This window comes from Nomascus leucogenys, chromosome 4 (genome assembly GCF_006542625.1).
Source record: "Nomascus leucogenys isolate Asia chromosome 4, Asia_NLE_v1, whole genome shotgun sequence".
NCBI lineage: Eukaryota > Metazoa > Chordata > Mammalia > Primates > Hylobatidae > Nomascus > Nomascus leucogenys.
The window spans coordinates 17,515,003-17,534,151 of record NC_044384.1 but is presented as its reverse complement, the minus strand read 5'-3'; the positions used below and the strand labels follow the sequence as shown (position 1 = coordinate 17,534,151).

Below are 19,149 nucleotides of genomic sequence, written 5' to 3'. Positions count from 1 at the left end.
ATTGGATACTTTCATGATTTTTAAATTATAAAGTGCCCATGTTGAAGTATATGTTAAATGTAATTATGGGGGAAAATACCAAAAGTAAAAACAAAAAGTTCAAATAATACAAAGAGAAATATGTAGTGAAAAATGTACATTCTGCTTCTCAGAGTCAGTTATTATTAATAATGTATTGTGCATGTTTACAAAAACATGTAAATGTAAGCATATATAAACATAATTACTTAGACTTACGTATCCATGTCCTTTAAAAAAATTATTTTGCTTTCCTGTCAGTGACCTAGTACACAGTAGTTGTTCAATAAATATTTAAATTACCCAATACTCTTTTATTAGTCGACAGCTGGTCCGTTTTTCTGATGCATTTGGTTCTTAAAGTGCCATGTAATTTTCAAGGGTCTGAGACTAAGTTTTTCAATTATAGTAAAAACATTTTTTCAGCACTACTAAAATATTAAATGTAAATATAAATAAAACTACTTTTGTATGTGATTTAAAAAATCAGTCTGCATGACTGTGTATAATAGGTTTAGTTCTTAGACTTGATAAAACTTATGAACAGGTTTTACCAGTTTACCAACTATGATGAAAGTGCCAGATTATTTGTTTCTGAGTTACAAAGTGAATTGTTAAGAAGTTACACAATAGGCATCCTGGTATTTGAAGAAATGCTCTGTAGTTAAAATACTTCATATTAGAATATGGTAGATTCTTAATAAAAGAGGCTAATTTTTCCAAACTCTTGTATATTAGGACATTTGGAACACAAAAGGCATTTGCTTCTCCTGGAAAAGAATTGTGGCTTAATCTAAAGAAGCACATTTACCTTGAAGCTTTAATATAACCTGTTATTAGTCTTAAAATCCAAAGTACATATAGGATAGTCCAGTCAAAGTTAAAATTACTTTCTTCCATAAATAATTTTTATTTCTGACAAGATGGAGTAGATTTTAATGAATCGAGAGATTGTTTTTCTTTTGTGACATCATATTTATTATATTAAAAGATATCAGAGCTTTTTTTTCCTGGAGAATATGAAGTTGTTGGCTTGGAACTAGAAAAAATTAGAAAATATATTTTTCAATGGCCATAATAATGCCAAGTTGAAAATTAAAGTGTGTGTTTGCTTTCCCCCAAGAGTCTCCCTGTTGAATAAATGAGTTCTTTAAAACTTTTAGAGAAATGGTAATAGTATTATTGAAGAATAATGTCTCATGACCAAAGTAGCTCTAATCTAGGCTTGTATATATGATTTAAAATATTAGAAGGAAGATGAAAAAGACTTAGTAAACTAATAATAGATGGATACCTAATAAGAAATATTTATCTGAAATTAACAGCCAACACCATACCTAACATTCTATTAAAATCAGGAATAAAGCAATGAAGGCTGGTATCACAGCACCAGAATATTGGTTGATAAAAGTTCACCATTGAGTGTACATGTTTTCCTATGCAGGTTAGAAACTTCAGAGTAGCTAATAAGGAGCCACGACATGGGCCTAAGAGAAGAGAAGATAGTACTCAAGTGGAGTTTCTGCTTAGGGCAGCAATGGCCAGATCAACTAATATATCAGGAATATCTAGATATTAAATGCAAGATGAAAAGACATGAATAGATAATTCACACAAACCCCAAAAATAAATGGTCAATATATTTTTGAAAGAATGTGGCTGTATGTGGTGGCTCACACCTGTAATATCAGCACTTTGGGAGGCAGAGGCAGGCAGATCACGAGGTCAAGAGATCGAGACCATCCTGGCCAACATGGTGAAACCCTGTCTCTACTAAAAATACAAAAAATTAGCTGGGAGTGGTGGCAGGCGCCTGTAGTCCCAGCTACTCGGGAGGCTGAGGCAGGAGAATGGCTTGAACCTGGGAGGTGGAGGTTGCAGTGAGCCGAGATCGCGCCACTGCACTCCAGCCTGGTGACAGAGTGAGACTCTGTCTCAAAAAAACAGAATGTCCAAGCTCACTAGAAATCAAAGAGATACATAATTAAACAAAATATAATTTTATAGCATGTTAAATTGGTGAAGATTAAAAATAATAATACTGAACATTGACAAATGCTATTACATACTATTGGTGGAATTCAGATTGCTATGTACGCTTATTTTAGAAAGCGGTTTAGCACTAGCCTTAATCAACTTTATCAATAGCCTTAATAATATTGCAATTTCTCACTATATAAGCTTCATTTTTAAAAAGCAATACATACGTGATCCCAGCACTTTGGGAAGCCAAGGCGGGAGGACTGCTTGAGGCCAGGAATTTGACACCAGCCTGGGCAACATAGTGAGACCCATGCTACAAAAAAATTAAAAAGTTAGTCAGCAATGGTGGCACACCTCTAGTCCTAGCTACTTGGAAGGCTGAGGCGGGAGGATCACATAAGCCTGGCCAGGAGTTTTGGGTTACAGTGAGCTATGATCATGCCACTACATTCCAGCCTCAGTAGCAGAGTAAGAGCCTGTCTCAAAAAAGCAGCAAGATATAAAATTGTATATATAAATTTATTGTAGTTTTTACACAAATATCTTTACATGTATATGGGGGAAAGTTCAAAAAACAATATTTAGAAATTCAAGGAAAAAAATTGATGATATACTGCCCTCATCCCCAGTTTTAGTGGTGTTAGGATGATTTATCTAGTCTTCTATGTACTTTTATTTTATAATTATTTATAATACTTTTTTAATAATTCGAAGGAGTCATTTATAGTGTAATAAAAAAATGGAGAAAAATAGGTAGATTAATTTTGTTTTAAAGAACTGGAAATTTTAGGTATTGCATAGTAATCCAGGAACTTCATTTTATTTTATTTTATTTATTTATGCATTTATTTTTTGAGACAGAGTCTCCCTCTGTCACCCAGGCTGGAATGCAGTGTCTCAATCATGGTTCATTACAGCCTCACCCTTCTGAGCTCAAGTGATCCTCCCAACTTATCCTCCTAGCTGGGACTGCAGGAATGTGCCACCATGCCCAACTAATTTTTCGATTTTTTGTAGAGACAATGTCTCACTACGTTTCCCAGGCTGGTCTCCAACCCCTCAAACAGTCCCCCGCCTCAACCTCCCAAAGTGCTCTGATGATACGCATGAGTCACCACACCCAGCCCTCCATTTTATAATATGTCATATTAGTTATTTACCAAGGCAGATGTACTTATAACTCAATGGTTTATTCCAGTTTAGCATTTTATATTTTCAGTTATTTAAAAGGTCTATTAGTAAAAAGCCTTATAAAGTTTATCCACAATATTTTGAAATTTGTTTCCTTTCTTTTAGTGATTCATGGTCTAGCTTTGGTTCAATTTCAAACAGAGGGAGAAAAACACAAAATTTTTGTTTGTTTATTTAAGACAATAAGGATAGCTATTTTCCAGGATTCAGCCTTGATTATTAATGGATCCTGATCAGTGTTAGCTCATTTTACCCCCATACATTCAAGTTTTATTTCTTTAACTTTTTATTATGAAAAGTTGAAAGCATACAGACAAGTTGAAAGAATTTTATACCCATACATCCACCACCTAATTCCAGTTAACCATACTTGGTTTATCTCATATCAGTACATCTTTTCAGCCATTTCTCCATCAACAGTCCATCTTATTTTTTATGCTTTTCAAATTAAGTTGCACATATCAATATGCTTAATACTTTAGCGTACATATCATTAATTAGAGCTCAATATTTTAAAATTGTGGAGGTTTTGAGGTAATATTTAAAGACAGTAAAATATATAAATCTTAAGTGTACCATTTGATAAGTTTGAACAAAGAACGTACCTGTAGTAACCCAAACTCCTATTATATATACAATATTACCATCACCCTGGAAAGTTCCCTCAAAGCCCTTTCCAGTCAGTTCCTACCCCTTCTAGCCCTTTACCACAAGAACCACTATTAATTTTTTCCTACCATAAATTACTATTGCCTGTTCTAAAAACTTCATATAAATGAAATATTGTAGGTACTCATATAAGCCTCCTTTCAGCATAAAGCATTTGAGATTCACTCATATTATTGCATATGTCAGTTTTTTATTTTTAAATTGCTAAGTAGTAGTCCTGAGTTCAGCACTTTTTTTTTTTTTTTTTTTTGAGGCGGAGTCTCGCTCTGTCGCCCAGGCTGGAGTGCAGTGGCCCAATCTCGGCTCACTGCAAGCTCCGCCTCCCGGGTTCACGCCATTCTCCTGCCTCAGCCTCTCCGAGTAGCTGGGACTACAGGCGCCCGCCACCATGCCCGGCTAATTTTTTGTATTTTTAGTAGAGACGGGGTTTCACCATGGTCTCGATCTCCTGACCTCGTGATCCACCCGCCTCGGCCTCCCAAAGTGCTGGGATTACAAGCGTGAGCCACCGCGCCCAGCCAGCACATTTTTAATATTAACTTTTTGAGATGTCTGTGGTTACTGTATTTGGTATTTCTTAGCTTGTGCCGAAAGAAACTATGTTATAATGAAGAGTACTGTAATATTTGGCTTTCCGTCATCATTATTTTTGTTTATGTTGCCTTAAAACTTAAATTGGGCTGGGTGTGGTGGCTCTCGCCTATAATCCCAGCACTTTGGGAGGCCAAGGCAGGAGAATTGCTGAAACTCAGGAGTTTGAGACCAGCCAGAGCAACATGGTGAGACCCTGTCTCTATAATTTGTTTTTAAAAATTAGCCAGGCCTGGTGGCTCATAGTCCCAGCTAACTGGGAGGCTGAGGTGGGAGGATCCCTTGAGCCCAGGAAGTCAAGGCTGCGGTAAGCCATGATTTTATCACTGCACTCCAGCCTGGGCAACAGGGCAAGACCCTGTCTCCAAAACAAACAATAACTTAAGTTGATAGATAACAGGTTTTTTTGTTTGTTTTTGTTTGTTTGTTTGTTTGTTTTTTGAGACGGAGACTCCTTCTGTCGCCCAGGCTGAAGTGCAGTGGCACAATCTCAGGTCACTGCAACCTCTGCCTCCAGAGTAACTGGGATTATAGGTACCTGCTACCATACCCGGCTAGTTTTTGTATTTTTAGTAGAGGTAGGTTTTTTACCATGTTGGCCAGGCTTGTAAAGGAGAACCTGCAAGCTATTACTTAGCAGGTATAATTAAACTGCAGGGAAATTAAATGTTTCTCCAGATAGAAACAGTGTTTAAGAATGATATATGTAGATTTTCATTTAGTTCACTTAATAGGGACTTAAAGGCAAGTAGTACATTGATAATGACATAGCCCTATTTGAAGAGTCAACCATCTTGATTATTGTGATGTACTGTTTTAAAAGGTGATGGGAGAGCCCAAGGTGGAGTCCAAATCTGTATTCCTGTAACTTCCATTCATTTGTCGAGATCGTGCTTTCTAAACACAAATAATCCATTTCCTTAGATCAATATGTATACTTTAAGTACTGTGTAAGTAACGATTTAACAGAGAGTTGACAATAGCCTTTTATTTGTCCCTTTTTAAACATTAGCTGGATAAAAAAAAGTTTTGTGTGTGTAAAATTTAATAGAGAAGCAGTTAAAATGTCCTTCCTGCTACTTTACAACCTACCTAGCCTCAGCTGTCACGACTTGCCTGCTCCTGCCCCACGCACTCCACCCACCCCCCCGCCTCCCACCCACCACCACCCCCTCCCCGCCCAGCTTCTGTACATTGTAACTGCTATTCATACACAACTTGTCCATACTTTGAAAACTCAGTACACTTGTTTGTTCTTTCCTTCTGCCTTTACTTTTTTGTAGAGGCAGGGTCTTGCTATGTTGCCCACCAGGCTGGTCTTGAACTCGTGGGTTCAAGTGATCCTCCCACCTCAGCCTCATTTAAAGTGTACAGTTCATTGGTTTTTAGTATTTTCCATTCATTTTTAGTATATTTACAGAATTGTACAACCATTACCTAATCTACTTTTGCAGCCTGTTCATAATCCCCAAAACAAATCTCTTATCCATTAGCATACACTCCATTTTCCCTCAACCCCCAATCACTAATCTCTATGTCTATAGAGACAGACTTTCTATCACTATATATTTGCCTATTCTGTGCAATTTATATAGATGGAAATCATACAATATGTGATTCTCTTATAACTATCTTCTGTCAGCATAATGTTTTCAGAGTTCATCCATTGTTGTAGCATGTTTCAATAGTTCCATCCTTTTTATTGGTGAATAACATTCTATTGTATGGATATATACCACATTTTATTTATTCATTTATCAATGGACAGATATTTAGTTGTTTCCACTTTTTTGCCATTGTGAATAATGCTGCTATGAATAATTATGTACAAGATTTTGTGTGGACATATGCTGTCCTTTCTCTTTAGGTGGAAGTAGAATTACTGTCCCATGAGACAGATAACTCTGTAGCCTTTTAAGAAACTGCTAAACTGTTTTCCAAAATGTCCATACCATTCCCACCAGCTAGATGTAAGGATTCCAGTTTCTTCACATTGTCACCAAACTATTGTCTTGTCTTTTTATTAAAGTGAAAAATAATTCATATATCATCAATTCACCCTTTTAAAGTATACAACTTGATGGTTCTCTGTGCATTTACAAAATTGTACAACTATCACCACTCTAATTCCAGAACATTTTTATCACCCCAAAAGAAACCCTTAACCTATTACCAGTCACTACCCATTCTCCTATGATGCCAGCTAAAATGTACTTTGTGTTTCTATGGATTTGCCAATTTCGGACATTTTATGTGAATGATCATACAGTATATAGCCATGTAGGCTTATGTATCTAGCTTCTTTTATTTAGTATAATATTTTCAAGGAGGAACTGCCAAACTTCCAAAGCAGCTGTACCACTTTACATTAAGACGAGTGATGTATGAGGGTTTCAGTTTCTCCACATCTTCTGCAACTTACCATCTCTTTTATTATAACCATCTAGTTGATTTGAAATGTACCTCATTATGGTTTGATTTTCATTTCCCTAATGAATATCGTTTCCCTTTTGAGCATCTCTCCTTCATTCGTTGGCCATTTCCATATCTTCTTTGGGGAACCCTTTGTCCATTTTTAAATTGTGCTGTCTTTTTTATTGAGTTATAAGAATTCTTTATATCATGTAGATATGGCCCTTAACAGATACTTGATTTGCACATATTTCTTCCATTGTGTAGATTGTGTTTTCACTTTCTTCATGGTGACTTTTAAAGCAAAAAAAAAAAAAAAAAAATTCTGATGAAATCTAGTTTATCAATTCGTTCCTTTATCACGGTATTAGTTTTCTATGGCTACTTTAAAAAGTTGACAAAAACGTTGTAGCTCAAAAGAACACAAATTTATTACCTCATGGTTCTTTTTTTTTCTAATTTCTATTTTAGGTTTGCGGGTACATGTGCAGGTTTGTTACATAGGTAAAGTTGTGTTACGGGGATTTGTTGTACAGATTAATTTGTCACTCAGGTACTAAGCCTAGTACCCAATAGTTATTTTTTCTGCTCCTCTCTCTCCTTCCACCCTCTACCTTCAAGTTGGCCCCAGTGTCTGTTGTTCCCTTCTTTGTGTCCTTGTGTTCTCTTCATTTAGTTCCCACTTATAAATGAGAATATGTGGTATTTGGTTTTCTGTTCCTACGTTAGTTTGCTAAGGATAATGGCCTCCAGCTGTTCCCACAAAAGACATGATCTTCTTTTTTATGGCTGCATAGTAGAAATCTCACCGTGGGTCTCACATTGAGCTGAATGGTCTAAAATCAAGATATTGGCAGTTCTGGAGGTTTTAGGCTCTGGGGGAAGCCTTTTCCAGGTCCTAGAGGATGCCAGAATTCCTTGGCTCATGGCCCTCCTCCACTTTTAAAGATCTTTGTGATTACATTAGTCCATCTGAATAACCCAGGATAATGTCTCTATTTTAAGGTCAGCTGATAAGCAATCTTAATAATAACAACCTCACTTCACCTTTGCCATGTAAAGTAACATAGTCACACATTCAAAGGAGTAGGATGTGGCCATCTGTGAGGAGCCATTTTTCTGCTTACAACATTGCTAATGCTTTGTGTTATATCTAAGAAATTATTGCCTAACCCAAGGCCATGATGATTTGCTTCTGCATTTCCTAATAAAAGTTTTGCAATTTTCACTTACATTGGGTCTAGATCCATTTTTGCTTGTGATGTGAAGTAGTGGTCCAATTTCCTTTTTTTACATGTAGATATACTGTTGTCCCAGCACAATTTGTTGAAAAAGCTTCTTTCCTCCAGTGAAGTGTCTTGGTACTATTGTCAAAAACTACTTGACCATAGATGTAAGGGCTTATTTCTGGACTCTGAATTCTATTGCATTATTCTGTATCTGTATGCCAGAACCGTGCTGCCTTGATTACTCTTAAGTTTGAAATCAGGAAGTATCAGTCCTCCATCTTTATTCCTTTTCAAGATTGTTCGGCTATTCTGAGACTTTTTTGTTTCCATGTGAGTTTTAGCATCAAGTTCTCAATTTCTGCAAAAAAAAGAAAGGCAGCTGGAATTTTGATAGGAATTGCATTGAATCTGAAGATTAATTGTGGAATATTGCTGTTCTGATATGGATCTTCTTATCTGTAAGCCTGGGCTGTCTTTCTGTTGATTTAGATCATCTTTAATTTCTTTGGACAATGTTTTGTAGTTTTTACTGTATACATTTTGCATGCTTTTGTTAAATGTATTCTTAAAATTTTTTTGATGTGTTTGGAAATGAAACTTGTCTTTGTTTTAATTTTGGATTGTCTTTGCTAATGTATAAAAATCCGACTGATTTTTGTGCATTGGTCCCATGTTCTGCAACTTTGAAAAACTCATTTGTTACGTCTAATTGTTTTTTAGTGGATTCCTGAGAGTTTCTTATATATAACGTCATGTTGTCTGTGAATAGCAGTAGTTTTGCTTGTTCTTTTCCAAACTGGATGTTTTTGGTTTCATGGTTTTTTATGAGGAATCAGCAGTCATTCAAATCATTGTTTCCCTCTATGAGAACATTGTTTTTCTCTGTCTGCTTTTGATATTTTCTCTAAATTTTTGGTTTTTTGCAATTTGATTAATAGGTGCCTAAGTTTCTCTTCTCTTTATTTACCTTCCTTGATGTTCTCTGACCTTGAAACTGTACCTACCCCATCTCTTGCCTCATCCGTTGTGGATTCCAGTTCTGCATATGTTAGACCTTTGTTATTGTTCCACATGTCCCTAAGGCTCTGTCAATTTTCTTTTCAATCTTTTTTGTCTGTATTCTGCAGATTGAATAATTTCCATTAATCCATCTTTGAGATTTCTGACCCGTTCCTCTCTCATCTCCATTCTGTGATTAGGCTGTACAAGGCATTTTTAATTTCAGATACTTGTATTTCAGTTCTAGAATTTCTATTAGCATTTTTTACATTCCATAGTTTTTGCTAAGATATTAACTCCTTTCGTTTATTGTATACATATATTCCTTTACTTCACTGAGCATAGTTGTACTAGCTATAATAAAATCTTAGTCTACTGATTTTACCATAATCTCCTGGTATCATCTAGGAGTTGGTCCCATTGATTGTGTTATTTCTTGGAGTGGATCACATTTTACTGGTTTTTGTGTATTAAGTAATTTTTGACCATGTGATGGATAGTGTGTGTGTTAGGCCGTGAAGACTGGATTCTGTTCTTTCAGTAGGCACTTGTTCAATCTGTAAACTCTTTCTTAGGTGGCAGCTCAAATTTCTGTTTTGTTTGTTTGTTTTGTCCTTACCTGGGCTGCTTGCAATATTCCCTGTGTGTGCATTATTTGGGAGTTGTCCGGAGATTTGGGCAGGGAAACTTGGTTAAAGTAGCTTGATTGCTGTGAGCATTTTTACTTTGTTTTCTTGTTGTTATTTTAAAAGAATTCCTAGATCTTAGAATTACAGGTTTATTAACTGGAAATAATCATAAGTATTTGAATTCCTGTTCCTTATTTTAACAATTAAATTAAAATGCTCATTTAATTCTTTTATATTTCTCTTTATTATAGATCGAGCTGGGAGCATTAGTACCCTTGATTCTTTAGACTTTGCAAGATATTCAGATGATGGTAACAGGGAAACAGATGAAAAAGTGGCAGGTGAGTAAAATTGTAAGGACAGATTTGGATTCTTTGACATTCCAGAAATAATGAAATGGCTTGAGGAATTTTTTTCCTTCTACAATTTGGTATGTGACTATAACATATATAGTTATTATACAAAGTTATGTTACTAATTACTAATTTACTGCAAGTTTGGGGGTTCCCCAACTTTTTCTTATTGTGGTACTGAGTTTCTGGTTATGTATCCCTATAATTTGGTAAGTTATACTTGGAGCCAGCCGTTTACAACCACACAGTTGTAAAACTAATGTATGACAGGTCCAAGACAAAGTTGGACCTTAGCCTCATTCCTTTGATCCTCCAAACCAGGGCTGATAGTCATATATGTGTACCAATACAACTCTATTGATTGTTAAAAATTGGTTTTGAGCCAGGCATGGTGGTTCACACCTGTAATCCCAGCTATTTGCTATTTGGGAAGCTGAGGTGGGAGGATTGCTTGAGGCCAGGAGTTTGAGACCAGCTTGGGCAACATAATGACACTTAATCTCTTAAATTAAAAAAAAAAAAAAAGGTTAAAATACTTCTGTGCTTGTTGCTAAAACTTTGCCTTGAGTTCCCTGAGTGCTCACCAACCATCACAGCATGTCTTCAGAAATTTCTGACTTTGCTATGATCCAGAAAAAAGAGGGTTAAAGAAGGTTAATGATTGGTACAGTAAGGGCCTCCACGACACTGCCCATCCCAATAAGAAGGACAACATCCTTTTTAATTGCTTGCTTGCTCATTTCAATCTTCCTCCCTTCCCATCCCCCCATCCTCTCTCCCATACCAGTCTTGCCTTCTAGGCACCACCATTGGATCTGTAGGGACTTCAGAGGATCAGTTTGTACCCTGTGTTCTGCCTACACCAGATAAGCCCCATTGGAATTTGCTAGGGGTCCACTTTGGAATTCACCCCGTAGCAGCCTTGGCTCCTTGGGAGTAAATATCTGCTACCGTTCTGGTGCCTCAAGTCTGTGTCTGTCTGCCATTGAAGTCATTCTTGAGTGCCTTGCAGGAATTGTAGTTTTCATAAGACTTAGGCTTTGAGAGAGATGGGGAAAGCAGACAGACCTCAGTTGGGTATTTTGAGCTCCATCAAAATGGTAGGTACTTCCGGAACAAAAGGGATGCCACATGGGACACACATGGCCTGTGAAAGAAATATGGGGTCAGAGAATACCCATAATGTGATTTCTGTTTTGACCAACTCTGTTGAATTTTTCTTCCATTTACTGGGACAGGTTTTTTAAAACATACCAAATGCTTAACCCTTGTGGTCATTATGAATAAAAATGAGTGCTAATTCTTATATAACATTTGTTCCATTCTAAACACTGTTCTAAATTTATATTAACTCACTGAGTTATAGAATTATTATCTCGTTCCTCTCCCCAGGATATTGAGGCTCTGAGAGAAATTATATAAGACTTAGTAGCAGAGCTAGGATTCAAATCCATATAGACCAGGAACAGTCTACAATTGACTATTATTTGCTACCTCTTGGCATGAAAGATTAGGTTTGATCTAATTTAAAATGTCATTCCAATAAATGATTTTCATTCCTTGCTCAAGACTAGAGATATTGAATATTTTAAAATCTCAGACAGTGTTGTATGAGTTAGAAAAAAAAGTAATTGTTTTTCTGAGAGAAGATTCACCAATATAAATAATAGCAGAATATCCATGTAATGGGGAAATCACTAGAATAGTTTAATGTGGCTCTCTATGTGAAATCATGGTTATGAGCATCATTTATTGACAACTGTATCAAAATGGCAAATCACATTGGTAATATCTAAAAATTAACAATTCAAATTTTAGGATGAATTTATCCTAATTGTATCACTCATTAAATAGCACTTGTTATATATATTAGCTATTTATATTATAAAATATGTGGCATTTTAGTTTAATTAGAGACTATATCTAGTGTTGTATAGTTTTATTGTACAAATTGTTACATATTAAAAAATAACTCGTACCCAGAAGTTATCCATATAATTATGTTTTTTCCTTTAATTTCCCTATTAAAACTTATATTTTAGATTGAGTAAAATTGAAGAAGTTTATTATTATTTTCATCATTTAGATATTTTAGTACTTCTAATTAAGGGGAAACTGACATAAACGCAAAATGTTTAGCATAAATTTATGATCATTAGGCCGGGCACTGTGGCTCAGGCCTGTAATCCCAGCACTTGGGAGGCAGAGGCAGGTCGATCACCTGAGGTCAGGAGTTCGAGACCAGCCTGACCAATATGGTGAAACCCCATCTCTACTAAAAATACAAAAATTAGCTGGGTGTGGTGGCATGTGCCTGCAGTCCCAGCTACTCAGGAGGCTGAGACAGGAGAATTGCTTGAATCCAGGAGGCAGAGGTTGCAATGAGCCAAGATTACACCTCTGCACTCCAGCCTGGGTGACAGAGTGAGACTCCATCTCAAAAAAAAAAAAAAATTATGATCATTCATTGTTTGGTACAATCTCTATTTATGTCAATATAGGTAGAAGAGAAGAAGAAAATAGAAGTTCCTCTGACCAAATTTCACTGTGTACATAACGTTTTCTTTCCCTGTGTAACTTTTTATTAGAAGGCAGAGTAAAAAGGTTGATATTCTCTGTCTGACCTAAATGCTTTTTGAGAGACAATGAGCAAAGGGCAGTGGACCTGGATAAGCCTCAGATTTGCACAACTAGAAGTGAAATGTATTAAATATGTGACAGTATGGGCCTGTTTTTTTTTTAATTTGAGACTATCATAAGACAGCAGACCTTACATTTTTAACCTATAGAATATACTATTTCTCTTAAGTTTGGAGAAATAAAATAACTTTTAATTGCTGTACTGTGCTCATATATAAATAAATGCTGTGATTCATGTTCAATAGGAAAAGGAGGAAGAAGAGCATATATAATCCCAAGAGAATATCTTTCAGTCTTTTAGTGCTCATGTACCATGGCTTGTTATTGAACCAAATGTGTGAGTGTGTGGATGAAACTTTTTTAAAAAGTTTCAATTAATCATAATTCCTATTTCCAAAAAGATTGTGACTCTTTGCTTTTACTTGAAAAGCCTATCAAAAGGCCAGTAATTGGGAAAAGATAATTGTCCTTTTATCTGCCATTGAATCACATGTAAACCTCATTAACTCCTCATGGTTTGGAGTCTTGTGCCTGCAGCTCTCCCAGGCTATTCCTGCAAGCTGGTAGCTCTGCAATTCTGTGTCTCCGAAGTGGCCCTACTCCCACAGCTCCTCTTGGCATTGCTCTGATGGAGACTCTGCAGCAGCTCTGACCCTGCAGTAGGTTTCTGCCTGGACCCCCAGGCTTCCCAATACATTTTTTGAAATCTAGGTGCAGGCTGCCATGGCCCCACAGCTCATACACTCTGCATGTCTACAGAGTCAGCACCACAAGGAAGCTGCCAAAGCTTACTGCTTGCACCCTCTGAAGCTGCACCACAAGCCTCACTTGGACCTGCTGGAGCCATAGATGGAGTGGCCAAGGAGTACTGCACCAGAATGCAGGGAGCAGAGTTTTGAGGGGACTTTGAGCAGTAGAACCATGGAGAGCACCCTGGTCCTGCTTCCCAAAACTACTCTACCCCCCTAGAACTCTGGGCCTGTGATAGGAGGGACAGCCTGAAAGAGCTCTGCAATGCCTTCAAGGTCTGTCTCCCATTGTCTTGATGTCTTACCTGGCTTCCTTCTACTCATATCCTTAGCAAATGGCCACTTACCACACCCTTGGTTTGTTCTCTGAACATACCTTTTCAATCTTTACATGGACAGGCTGCAGATTTTTCAGATCTTTCCACTCTTGTAAATTCCATCTCCCAGTGATTTGATTTTGAAGCTTCTATGACTTAAAATGTTAGAATATCTCGTTTGAGTCTACCCAAATTGGCAGAAGCTCTGAAATAAGCTTTTGTAGGATAACAGAATAAACTGTTTGTTACTATGATATGAGAGAAAAAGAAGAAGAATAAAGAGACATCTAAGAACAAACATCTGTATTATTTTCCTATAGCAATGCTGGGTAGAAGGAGCTTGTGGATAACACACTAATGAGTCTGTTTACCCACCTGGCAAATGAAAGGTCTCCTCTAACCCTTAATCAGCTGTTAATTTATGAGACAGATGCTAGATTTGTTTTCAGCATCGTTCTTACCACCTTTCTCCTAGATTTAAAAGTCTGGTTATTTTTTCACATCTGCACACATATTCCTTCAAAGAGGAAGGGATCTCTAAAGGAATAAATGTTTATTAAGTACCTACTTCATGCCAGGCACTATGCTAGGTGCTTTGTATAAAATATTTTATTTAATCTTGTTAGGAATGCTGCAAAATAGGTCATTTTTAGGTTTATAGTTTCTATAAGCCTAGAAAACTAATGCTTATACCAAGGTTGAGAAATTTGCCCAGTAGCTTCCATATAGTAAGGGGCATGGTCAGGATGTATCACATAGAGGTTTTATTCCAGAGCCCACAATAGATCTTTTAGTACCAGTCTGTAGCTCTGACCCATCTGTATATTCATGTGGATAGCATATTCTTGTCTTTCTTATATGAAACTATTTCACAGAGCCATTTTCTTAGAAAAGAAGTAAAATTTTAAAAACTTTTTTAGATATTTTCCATTTCTCAATTTATTTTTGATATGAAGCATACATTTTTATATAAAATGATTTAAGTAGTAGCAGACACCAAACCAATGAGTTTAATATAGGTGATTTTTCATTTTAAGTAAAAGCCTTTCTCTATGTTATTAAACAAAACTACTGTACTTAGTGCATATACAATGTACCTTTTCAATTTGCTAGTTTTCTTAAAGGTAACAAGAGACATCTGTATTCTAAATATCGAGATAGCCATTATTTAACTTATTTTAGGCATTTCGAGCATCTGCTATGTGTTAGGTACTATGTGTTAGGTTTCTATGTAGACATACAAGATAGATAACATTTCAGCTCTTCAGGAATTTGTCTGAAATATGTCTATATCTGCCATACAGATGTAAGTTCAGTACGTTGGAAATGGTAATAGAGACCTTGTTGATTTTAGAACCCCCCTATATTCCTGTTTCAGTTTCACAAGATCTATCTTTTAGCATCAGAGCCCCTGACTTTATTTGTTCTCATATCTCTGTTACTGAATTACTTCTCTAGTTCACACCTTAACTCTGTTTTGAGATCTGGAGAACTAGAACTATGCCTTCTGATTTGTAGGGAAAGACATTCCTGAATGCTGGTAAGGTCAGTTAATGTTTCAGATTTATCACATATCACATCAAGTATCGGAATGTCCATTCATACTCAGCAAGTATTTGCTGAGTGCCTTCTCTATAGTTCAAGCATTATGCTACTCTAGGAACAACAGTCAACAGTACAGACATATGAAGCCTTTAGGAAGCTTACATAATCTAGTAGACATTCTAAAATGGTCTTTAGATTTTTGCTGTGGGATCACCTGTCCCTGTCCCCTGGATTAGAACTAGCCTTCTCATTTCTTAGGTAATGGCCTCGCAGCATTCATATCCAGTTTTATCAGGATTAAATAAGCCTATTTGGCTTCTAATTTTATGTTCCTCCCTAGGTACAGATAAATCTTTTCCTTCCTATTAGCAGTACGTTTTGATTTTCTTGATTTAAACCATATCTAAATCTTATTTCATAATTTTGTCAGATTTAAAATAGGATAGGTGCTCCAACAAGGCTGTAAAGAAGATAAATAGCATTTTGAAAATAGATTTCTTGTTATTCGTCACCATGAAATTAAAATAGGCTCAGAGAGAAAAAAAGAATACATCATCATGGTGGGTGGTTATATTTAATCTAAAAATAAAAGTGATTATATGTTCATTAAATTTTAGTGGGCTGGAGAAGGAGGGTTTTATCTTTAGATTAACATTTCTAAAAGTGTATTTCATGAAAATGTTCATTTCATAGGGGAAAAACAAAAGTGGGAAAAAAGAAAAAGAATTTCATGGTCAGATAAGTTTAGAAAATCATGGTTTTCTGCATGATTTTTCAGTCTTTAGGGTTTTAGGTTATTGTAGTAATTTATGTATTAAGTTATAAAGGTCTGAACTATGACAATTGCAGAGACAGTTTAGATGAATGGTTATTTAGGGAGTTATTAAAGGTTGGAATCACTATGGCTTAAACATTTAATTAGTGTGAGAGTAAGGGCAAGGAATAAGTGAATAGTCATCTGCAGGTTTCCCATTTGGCCAACTGGGTAAATAATGGTGCCATTATTGGAGAGACTGCAGGAGAACCACATTTGAAAGGAAGATGATGAAATCCATAGATAATATTGAACTAGTAATTTATGAGACATTCAAGTGGGCATGTCCAGGAGATAACTGGGTAGGTCTGTGTCTTGGGAAAAGATTTTTTAAATTTCAGAGTCTTCAGAGTACTTGTGAAACTTAAAACCACAAGAGTGAAAGTCATTCCAGTGGAGTGTGTAAATTAAGAAAATGGCTAAGGATGATACATTGATAAACACCAACTTTGAGATGAGTGATAGAGGAACTCAAGCAGAAAGAACAATAGTGGGAAGAATTTTTTTTAAGGCTGTGGGAAAGGATGCTTTGTTCTCACCAAGTTGAATATAGAAAAACAAGTATCTACAAACTATGGAGATTGCATCTTGCTTTCACTTATTTATTGCTAAGTCATGCCTAACAGTACTAAGTTTCTCAAGTCTATAATTGGCAGGGAGAATTTTCTAAACCTAGTAGAGATGACGATAGTACTGCCTTAGGACTTTTGTATTATTTTAGGGACGGGTTTTTATTGTAACTCACATTCTTATGAAAATTGAAAAGAGAATTTTTTCTTTTCCTGCAACTGTTCTGGGATACTAAAATAAGTATTAAAGATGGGGAAATGTTATTTCAAATCACCTTATAGTCAGGAAAAAATTCCAGAAAATTCTGACTTGAAAGAAGACAATTTTACATAGCAAAGTAGATGACTCAGACCTATTGATTGGAGCTCATCAATAATGAACTAGAATGGGAATGAAAAAATACTTCTTCACCAGTGTTATGGAAAAGATCTTTTAAAATACAGCAATATTTTGAGTGTGCGCCAAAAAGAACTAAGTCTAGCAAGCATTTCAAGATAATATTAGTGATGAATTGAGTTGGACAACAAAGTATTGATATTTTATTTCTACTTTGAAATTTCACATTTCACCTGTGGTGTCTCCACATAGTTGTACATCTCATAAGTCATGAAAGAATAATCTTTAAGCACTCAAGTGCATCTAATATACTACAGTGTTATCCAATGCAGCTTGAGAAATAATTGTTTCAACTAATCTGGAGTTGCTTATACTGACTTTTAAGTGTTAACTATTTTGGTAAGATTATAATATGCAATGTTAATATACATCTACATCTTTGCAGTTATTACTTTAGTTCTAGTAAAATTGTATTCAGCAGAGTTAGACTGGTAGAATGAGCCACTTGGTTGTTCATTCCTGCAGCATTTTTAATAAACATACATATCCTGAAATATTTTTAGGAAGAATTACAATATTTGAAAAATATTTGCAAGGTTGTTCAGCACAATGTCTCTCTTTACAGGATAATTAATTTTTAGCTTTAATCTAATGTTAATAAAGAAGATACATTCATATATCTGTAATTATAACATTGCTCTTAACCTTTCTTTTGAAACTTTCTCATGTAACTGCAATTACTTGATCATATTATGCCTTTATAGAAATGTACTATAGATTCAAACATACGCCTTTGTCTTTTAAAGTCTATATTGTATATTAAGAAACATGCAGCAGAGTGAATTCATATTGATAAGTATTATCTTTTCAAAGCATTGGTAACTTCTAATGACATTTGGCAATATATATGTAGATGTGCATAAAAATATAAATTCTTGCCGTCTGACATGGGTTTTTCTGGCTTTCTGTGCCTTAATCATTCAGTGTTTTACTCTTGGTCACCTAAACTTTCACCAATTGCATTTTGAGTTTTTTCCCAGTTTGTGTTTTAACCAGTTTTTTTTTTCTTTTTTTTTCTTTTTTTTTCATATTTCTATCATTCTGGCGTAGGGCACTTCTGATCTGCAATTGTTCTGTAATGTCTTAGAAAATTTTAAGTGATATCAAAAGCATGATATATATATTTATTTTATTTAAGATACAGTTAGATATTTTTAAATCAAAATCAATTGCCTAGAGTTTTAAAACGTTAAAAAAAAAAAAAAAAAAAAGCAAACCAACATGCTGTGTAAACCTATTCTGTACTTACCTTACACACTGAATGTGCCCAATCTTACTTCAATGAAACTCTTAAGAGTTTCCGGAAGTGTAAATGTTAAGGAAAATGTTTAACTTTGTTGCACAGAAGTATTTGCAGATCAGCATTGCTGACTACCAAAACACATAAAGTAACATACAATGTCATCTGATTTTTAGTGGTGCTTCCATGTTGCTGCAGTTAAATTCTGTGCATCAAAATAATTGGCCTTTGTGTACTAGATGTGATTCAATTACATCTTGTTTTTATTGAAAATGTGCAAACTGAGTGAATCCTAATTTTTCCATATATTTTTATAGCCGTGGCTCTGATAACATCTCATTTGGCATCTTTTTTATGTGCATTAGTCAGTTAGGAAAAAATTGCATCTTTAAGATGAAACCTTAAGTTCCAGTTTTTATGCAGAATGATTTAACTACTATAATTTCTTAATATTCATTTGTGGCAAAGATCACTTAATTTTCCCAGAGCTTTACTTCTCAGAAATATGTTTTTTCTCAAGTCTAACATTTTAAAGAGCTTATTAAAATGTTTCCTCAGCCGGGCGCGGTGGCTCACGCCTGTAATCCCAGCACTTTGGGAGGCCGAGGCGGGCGGATCACAAGGTCAGGAGATCGAGACCATCCTGGCTAACGCGGTGAAACCCCGTCTCTACTAAAAATACAAAAAATTAGCCAGGCATAGTGGCGGGCGCCTGTAGTCCCAGCTACTCAGGAGGCTGAGGCAGGAGAATGGCGTGAACCCGGGAGGCGGAGCTTGCAGTGAGCAGATATCGCGCCACTGCAC

General features: G+C 35.8%; 1 protein-coding gene across 7 annotated transcripts in view; it reads left to right on the top strand.

Moving 5' to 3' along the window:
- Positions 1-19,149, top strand: part of RELCH (RAB11 binding and LisH domain, coiled-coil and HEAT repeat containing) — a 120,684-nt gene that overhangs the window by 14,448 nt on the left and 87,087 nt on the right. For all 7 annotated transcript variants that reach the window (XM_030810305.1, XM_030810299.1, XM_030810298.1 and 4 more), the window contains exon 2: positions 9,973-10,062. In XM_030810305.1, coding sequence (XP_030666165.1) covers positions 9,973-10,062 — 90 coding nt within the window. The remainder of the gene's footprint in view (positions 1-9,972; positions 10,063-19,149) is intronic.